This window comes from Limulus polyphemus, unplaced genomic scaffold (assembly GCF_000517525.1).
Source record: "Limulus polyphemus unplaced genomic scaffold, Limulus_polyphemus-2.1.2 Scaffold5977, whole genome shotgun sequence".
NCBI classification, from domain to species: Eukaryota; Metazoa; Arthropoda; class Merostomata; order Xiphosura; family Limulidae; genus Limulus; species Limulus polyphemus.
Window position 1 is genome coordinate 1 of NW_013671587.1, and position 8,868 is coordinate 8,868.

At 33.4% G+C, this 8,868-nt stretch overlaps 1 protein-coding gene across 1 annotated transcript; it reads left to right on the forward strand.

The window, feature by feature from the left end:
• Positions 1–662: 662 nt before the first annotated feature.
• LOC106473212 (DCN1-like protein 5) lies at positions 663–8,002 on the forward strand (the record flags this gene model as incomplete). The annotated part of the gene is made up of 4 exons (XM_022401694.1): positions 663–745; positions 3,318–3,394; positions 5,701–5,795; positions 7,849–8,002. Coding segments are annotated over 4 exons (409 nt in total), but the record flags the coding sequence as incomplete, so codon positions are not given.
• Between the last annotated feature and the right edge of the window lie 866 nt (positions 8,003–8,868).

Genomic DNA, 8,868 nt, shown 5'->3' on the forward strand with positions numbered 1-8,868 from the left:
CACGTCTAAAGTACTCCTAGTGTTTGTAGCTTATAAAGGTACACATGTTCCAAACACTAGGAGTACTTTAGACGTGTACCTTTATAAGTTACAAACACTAGGAATACATTAGACGTGTACCTTTATAAGTTATAAACACTAGGAGTACTTTAGACTTGTACCTTTATAAGCTACAAACACTAGGAGTACTTTATTTATAAAGGTACACGTCTAAAGTACTCCTAGTGTTTGTAACTTATAAAGGTATACATCTTGCTTAACTGTTGACTGTGTTATATTGTATAAAGGTATACATCTTGCTTAACTGTTGACTATGTTATATTGTATAATGGTACATGTCTTGCTTAACTTTCAAGTATGCTTATGGCTTATAAAGGTTGACTGTGCTTGTAGCTTATAAAGCCACATGTCTTGCTTGACTGTCGACTGGAATTATATCTTACTGTATTAGACAAGCTTCATTAATTGCCTTTCATGCTCACGTAGCTAATGACGGACTGTTTACACAATATTTTTTATCTGTTAGTTAATAAGTGGTAAGTGGCACATTAATTACTTCATTGTTTCTGTAAAATTGAAGGAAAATATATTAATATTTGAGATATAATTTATAAGATTTGTTTAAAAGGTTAAATTAATGGTGTCACATTTTTTTCTTTTAGTGGACGACGTATTAAAAGTGGTGACATTCCAGAACAAGGGTTTTCCCACAAGAAATGTACAGCACTTTTTTATGAATACTCTTGTAAGTTTTCATCAAGAAATGTAGAAAGTCAATGTTTGTGCCAAAATAGTTTTAATTATTTCTATCAATACCTTTATGATTTTTATTTTATTTTTACATCAGTTACTTTTCCACTAGCATACATAAGTTTTTTGTGGAAGTTGCTTTTTTTTGGTTAAAATGATCAAAAAATTTGCATAGATCCAGCGAAGAAATAGGAGTAGTTAATCGACTTTTGATAGACAGATGTGGCCTGATAACATGGTAGTGAGTGATAAATATTATATTACATATTTATTTTGTTTTCACCAAAAGCAGAATAGAAAAATATAATCTGTGACATAGAAGCCTAATGGTTCATTATATCCTCTACTCTATACTGCAATTTCACCTGTTTGAGGTTTATCGGCACAGCTTAGGTCAGGAAACCAAAGAAATACAGTTAGGCCTCTTACAGTGTATGGGGTTTTTGAGTTCTAGAGACATATTCAAGACATTCTATACTTATATATAATACTTGTGCTAATTTTTAAACCAAGAGTTTGTAGCTTATAAAGGTGCACGTCTTGCTTAACTGTCAACTGTGCTTATAGATTATAAAGGTACACGTCTTGCTTAACTGTCAACTGTGCTTATAGCTTATAAAGGTGCACGTCTTGCTTAACTGTCAACTGTGCTTATAGCTTATAAAGGTACACATCTTGCTTAACTGTCAACTGTGCTTATAGCTTTTAAAGGTACACGTCTTGGTTAACTGTCAACTGTTTATTGCTTCTAAAGGTACGTGTCTTGCTTAACTGTCAACCCGTGTGTATAGCTTCTAAAGGTGCACGTCTTGCTTCACTGTCAACTGTGCTTATAGCTTATAAATGTGCACGTCTTGCTTCACTGTCAACTGTGCTTATAGCTTATAAATGTGCACCTCTTGCTTAACTGTCAACTGTGCTTATAGCTTTTAAAGGTACACATCTTGCTTAACTGTCGACTGTTTATTGCTTCTAAAAGTACGTGTCTTGCATAACTGTCAACCATGTGTATAGCTTCTAAAGGTGCACGTCTTGCTTCACTGTCAACTGTGCTTATAGCTTATTAAGGTACGTGTCTTCCTACTTCCTTTGCAGTTGGAAGTATACAAAATTTCAATATTCTGAGTTAGAGTCATAAAACATATCTAATTCAGTAATTTCTAGGCTCAGACACTCGAAATAGTTTCATCTTTAGAATCATAAGTTTACCACTGCATTCTGGTCAAGAATATTTAACAAAGTATCTGTTTCTATTAAAAATATTACTATGTTGTGTTATACTTCTGACACATGCTTATACATCTTGCTAACAGAACACTGGATCATAGTTTAGGATTTGTGTGGAATAAAATTATTTTCTTGGGTAGTTTATTTAGAAAAAATAGCACTACTCCAAAAGGTAACTTATATACGAAATAGCCATATGTCTTTGTATAGAAACTATAAGAAATGTCATTCCCTATGAAAAGTTCCAGTATATCCTGGTATTCATTTATTAAACCCTAAAGAAATAACACTGCATTGTGGAATAGGATAAATATCACTAATTTATGGTACAAGAGTAAGAATAAATATAACTGCCTTCTAGTGTATAAAATATGAAAAAAAACCCACTAAATCATAAACCTGGCATGGCCTGGTGGCTAGGGCACTCAACTTGTAATCTGTGGGTCATAGGTTTGAATCCCTATCAACAAATATTCTCACCCTTTCAGCTGTGGGGTCCTTATAATGTGATTGTCCATCCCACTATTAATTGGTTAAAGAGTAGCCCAAGAGCTGGCAGAAGATGGTGTTGACTAGCTGCCTTGTCTCCAGTCTATCACTGCTGAATTAGGGATGGCTAGCACCGATAGCCCTCGAGTAGCTTGCTCAAAATTCAAAACAAACCATTAAATCATGATGGTATAGGATAAATACCAATACTAGGATGAGATTCTGATGAAAATGGAGCTTCAGAGACTTTGGTATAGGATAAATACCAATACTAGAATTAGATTCTGATGAAAATGGAGCATCAGAGACTTTGGTATAGGATAGATACCAATACTAGGATTAGATTCTGATGAAAATGGAGCTTCAGAGACTTTGGTATAGGATAAATACCGATACTAGGATTAGATTCTGATGAAAATGGAGCTTCAGAGACTTTGGTATAGGATAAATACCAATACTAGGATTAGATTCTGATGAAAATGGAGCTTCAGAGACTTTGGTATAGGATAAATACCAATACTAGGATTAGATTCTGATGAAAATGGAGCTTCAAAGACTTGCAAGAAACAACTTAAGGATTGTGTTGGTATATTTCATGGAGTAATTGATCTAAAAGATAATTATATTGTTGAAAACGTTTTTGTTATTTGTTTCAGTTGTTAAATATTTAAATATGAAATTTACTATTATTTTGTTAAGATAATATCAGGCTGGATGAAAGATTAGTTTATGCTCAAAGTATTTTTGTTTTTTATTTTCGGAGGTTCCTAATGGAACAAAATGAGAAAATAACTGTCCATTATTTTGTTGTTAAAACACGAAAATGTTTTATTGGAAAACTTTATTTTTAGCTGCAGATGATCCAGAAGTAATAGGTCCTGATGGTATGGAAAAATTCTGTGAAGACATAGGAGTAGAACCAGAAAATGTGAGTTTTGTGGAAGCCACAAAGAAATGTCAAATAAAAATGGTTGGATAAAACCACTTGTTTAAAGCTCAGGCACTAGTGAAATGTCAACTGATAGCAGTTAAAACAGTTTACACATAGTTCATTCACTAGAGAAATGTCAAATGATACCAGTTAGTTAGAACAGTTTGTACAAGGTTTAGGCACTAGTGAAATGTCAAATGATACCAGTTGGTTAAAACAGTTTGTATAAAGTTTAGGTGCTAGAGTAACGTCAAATGATACCAGTTGGTTAAAACAGTTTGTACAAAGTTTAGGTGCTAATGTCAAATGATACCAGTTAGTTAAAACAGTTTGTACAAAGTTTAGGTGCTAATGTCAAATGATACCAATTGGTTAAAACAGTTTGTATAAAGTTTAGGTGCTAATGTCAAATGATACCAGTTGGTTAAAACAGTTTGTATAAAGTTTAGGCACTGGGAGGGGGGGGGGGCATTATTCAGTGGTAAAAGAGTAGCCCAAGAGTTGGCGGTTGGTGGTGATGACTAGCTGCCTTCCCATTAGTCTTACACTGCTAAATTAGGGACGGCTAGTGCAGATAGCCCTCGTGTAGCTTTGCACAAAACCAAAACAAACTATACATACATTCAGCAACTAAAAAATGCAGTTAAAAACATCTAGTTGCCTTTCACCTTTTGTCAGGTATACATATACAGTAACTAAGCGATATTGTATTGCTTAAGGTAAGTTTAGTCGCATCTTGTGCCCTCGTGTAGCTTTGCACAAAACCAAAACAAACTATACATACATTCAGCAACTAAAAAATGCAGTTAAAAATATCTAGTTGCTTTTCAACTTTTGTCAGGTATACATATACAGTAACTAAGCGATATTGTATTGCTTAAGGTAAGTTTAGTTGCATCTTGTGCCCTCGTATAGCTTTGCACAAATCCAAAACAAACTGTACATACATTCAGCAACTAAAAAATGCAGTTAAAAATATCTAGTTGCTTTTCAACTTTTGTCAGGTATACATATACAGTAACTAAGCGATATTGTATTGCTTAAGGTAAGTTTAGTCGCATCTTGTGCATTATAAGCAATATAGGTTTAATAATTTAAGTGATTCTTCTCATCTCTTTTGCATGAAGAGAGTTAAGTATGTTATATTAAAATAATGTTCAAGCTTTACTACGTTGTTATAGCCCATATTGTCACAACCAGTTACACTATCCGACAACTACGCATAATGTACTGTGTAACTTCCATCAAAAAGGCTCTGTTGTAAATGTGTGTCACCTTTATGCATACTTTCTGTAATCTGTCATGTGTATGAAGACAACATCCCAGCAATTATTTCAATAGTCCACTTGCGCAGAAGTCTGTGTGCACTATGTTCTGCGACTTGGCTGGTATGTTTTCATATGGAATACCCATCTTATTCTCCGGCTCCTTGAGGTATATGATGGTTAAAAAAATTCTGCACTCTGCTTACCATGGCTTGGATGCAATTTTAAAAATCACAAACAGCTAAAATGAAATAGAAAAATGCCATACAGTAAAATTATGTGTCTCCACAATTAGCATTGCATCATTATGTACTTTACACACTAGAACACCATTTAAATACTGTGGCTCAGTAGTAAGTTGGAGGGTTTATGACTAAAAATTTGGATTTGATACCCTTGGTGGGCACAGCACAGATAGCCTATTGTGCTTAACACTTGAGTAAACTCCTAGCTTTATGTATATTTTGTTTTTTAATTTTTGTGTGTATATAGAAAACACATACACAGGCCTTGGTGTGAAGAAACATTCCCTAACTTAGTAAACATTACAGAAATGAGGAAAACAAAGAAATTGTGTGCTTCATAAATATTACATTTACTATGACCATGGTTCTGTCAGAGAAGGTATCACCAGGTACATTGGCAAAACCATAGTCATAATAAATTAGATATTTGTGAAATGTACAGCTGTCTGTTTTTTGTTGTTGTTTTTTTTTCAGTTCTGTAGTTAGTGAGCTTCATGAAACAGTAACAGTTTCTAGTATTAATTGTATTGCCTGATGTGGTATGTGAAATGTAAAATTTTAATTCAAGAGAAAGAAATTGGACAGAATAAATATATATGACACTGTAATTTTGAGAAGCTTGAAATCGGAGGATCATCTCTCTTGGTTTTAATACATTTCTTTAGATATTACATACAATAATTTGTTTTATTCTTAAAATTGTGTGGATAGATCATAACACCGCTTAGTAATCTATTTAATGACTTAATTGATCTCAAAATTTTCATCATCATTTACTATTTATTTATTTCAGGTAGTTATGCTAGTGTTGGCATGGAAAATGGGAGCCAGACAAATGGGGTTCTTTAGGTTATCTGAATGGATTAAAGGGTTAACTGATTTACCAAAGCTACAACATACTTACTAACCCTAACAAAGCTACAACATACTTACTGTAAAACAGTTACCCCTAACAAAGCTACAACATACATATTGTAAATCAGTTAACCCTAACAAAGCTACAACATACTTACTGTAAAACAGTTAACCCTAACAAAGCTACAACATACTTACTGTAAATCAGTTAACCCTAAAACTGTTTTACAATATGTTTGTTGTAGCTTAGTTAGGGTTAACTGATTTACAGTAAGTGTGTTGTAGCTTTGTTATATTGGTACATTTAAATAAACATTTATGGAACTCATACTCACTTGTGTGAATAAAGTGACATTTAAATAAACTGTTGGAAGTTGCACACATGCCAGTTATGATATTAGCTTCACTATGGTGTAGTTTTCCTGGTAATCAGGTAGTTGAGGAATTGATTATAAAGAAGTTTTATGATTAAAATTATTCAAACTGTTATTATATGGTTTATCATGTTACGGGGTTAGTGAAATATGAGTTCATTCTTGCATTACGTTGAGATTGAAGAAAAGTTACGATCATGGTGCTTAGCCCCAGTGTTTAAGTCACAGATTCTCTGTTTTAGCCTTCTCTTTGCTTTACAGATGACTGAAATAGTACAATGAAAAAAAAATTAATTATATAACCAAACTGAGAATGTGTATCGGGGGTTTAAGACTAATTTACCACATGGCTTTATTATGTTACATTTTAATTAATGAAAAAGCTACATTCCAACAAGTTTGTACTAAGGATAAGAAATAAAATGCCTTAAGCTCGGGGTTGCAATGTCAAATATCAAACATTTTAACCTCTGGAAACCAGTAGGTTTTATACTGCATTATAATTTCTCTTTTTTTATCAAGATTAACATTCACTATCTTAACTTTTTGGAGCAGGAACAAACTGTTTTGATGTGTACTGTGTTACTAAAGTATTCATGTGTCTTGCATGTATCAACTAGCCATATAAGGTACAGTTTTCAAGAGCCACCTACAAACAAGACTAAACTGTAACACATGACAAATTAAATAATGAAACAATATCCGTCATCATCAGTTTATAACTAGTGCAGCGATGCGTTTAATCCACAGCTTCTGTTTTAATGGTATAAATCTGGGTGTGTTTATTCATTAGTTAATAACTAGTACAGTGATGCGTTTAATCCACAGCTTCTGTTTTAATGGTATAAATCTGGGTGTGTTTATTCATTAGTTAATAACTAGTACAGCGATGCGTTTAATCCACAGCTTCTGTTTTAATGGTATAAATCTGGGTGTGTTTATTCATTAGTTAATAACTAGTACAGTGGTACATTGAATCACAACTTCTCTTTTAATGGTATAAGTCTGGGTTTGTTTATTCATTAGTTAATAACTAGTACAGTGATGCGTTTAATCCACAGCTTCTGTTTTAATGGTGTAAATCTGGGTGTGTTTATTCATTAGTTAATAACTAGTGCAGCGATGCGTTTAATCCACAGCTTCTGTTTTAATGGTATAAATCTGGGTGTGTTTATTCATTAGTTAATAACTAGTACAGTGATGCGTTTAATCCACAGCTTCTATTTTAATGGTATAAATCTGGGTGTGTTTATTCATTAGTTAATAACTAGTACAGTGATACGTTTAATCCACAGCTTCTGTTTTAATGGTATAAATCTGGGTGTGTATATTCATTAGTTAATAACTAGTACAGGGATATGTTTAATCCACAACTTCTGTTTTAATGGTATAAATCTGGGTGTGTTTATTCATTAGTTAATAACTAGTACAGTGATACGTTTGATCCACAACGTCTGTTTTAATGGTATAAATCTGGGTGTATTTATTCATTAGTTAATAACTAGAACAAGTCTTACAGACACGACATCTGCTAATAAAACGTAAATATTCAAAAATGTCTCACTAAGCCTGAAATGTGAAACTTTTGGATAAGAGGCCATTTTTACTACACTGCACCTATAAAATAATACTGATTCTGAAAATCTTTTCATATATTTTTATTGGTTCATATTTGCTATACTATATATATACGGGTGTTGTTCTCTTATCAGGTGCGACACCATACAGGATATTCAATGCAAACTGGACTACCTCAGATCTCTTCTCGCTGATTCAAGCATTTTTAAAAGTATCTACCGGTATGCTTATGATTTTGCCAGAGTAAGTTCTTTGTTTACCAGAATAACTTGTTTTTGCATGCAATAAATGTCTATTCATTTTGTTTTCAAAATACTCAAGCCAAAGGTCAAATTATATTCTCTGTGAAGTGGATGGGTGAAACAGTATGTGTATATTACCTGTTGTATATTCTTGTGTTTTTTTGTGAAGCCATATACAAGAGGTATATGTGTGTGTGTGTGTGTGTGTGTGTACAGTAAAAACCTGTGTGGAAAGCTCTTGTAACCAGCAGTTTCAATATTTCCAAATACAAATGCTCATTATATCTTAGTGGTGCTGTTGTGGCTTTGCTTGTGTTCTTTCCCACCAGCAAGCTTCAGTTGTTAGCCACTTGTAGTGCGATTCATATTTAAAGTACTGTACTTATAAATGTTTTTATTAGGGATGCACGGGTACCCGGCCAAATATTCGGCCCTGACCCAGTAATACTTGGAGTTAAAAACAGACGAATCTGGGTAATAGAAAATGGCATCTAAGCTCTAATCTTTGTGGCAACTTATGCGGTACTGAAAGTTATAGTCAGTAATTGGTTTAGTTAAAAAAACGTGTTCTGAGCAACAAAGACTGACCACCCCCCCGCTGAAAGTTGGGAGATTCAGAGAACAATAGAGGTTAGTAACATGCATGGCTTTAGAAGTGGATTTTTGGGAAAGGTGGGGGTTTTTGAGAACAATAGGGGCTAGCTAATAATCAGAATAATGATTCTAAAACGTGTCAACATCGCTGTTTATGCGTTTACTTTCACTGACCTCACTTTTACACTATTTAACCTTTATCATTGAGCCTTGTGAGAAATGTACATCATTAAAATTGTGATTCTGAGATGTATACTTTACCTTTAAATTGTGTGTTTGTGAAAACACCATAAATTAGAAGGGCACTCAGTAGAGTGC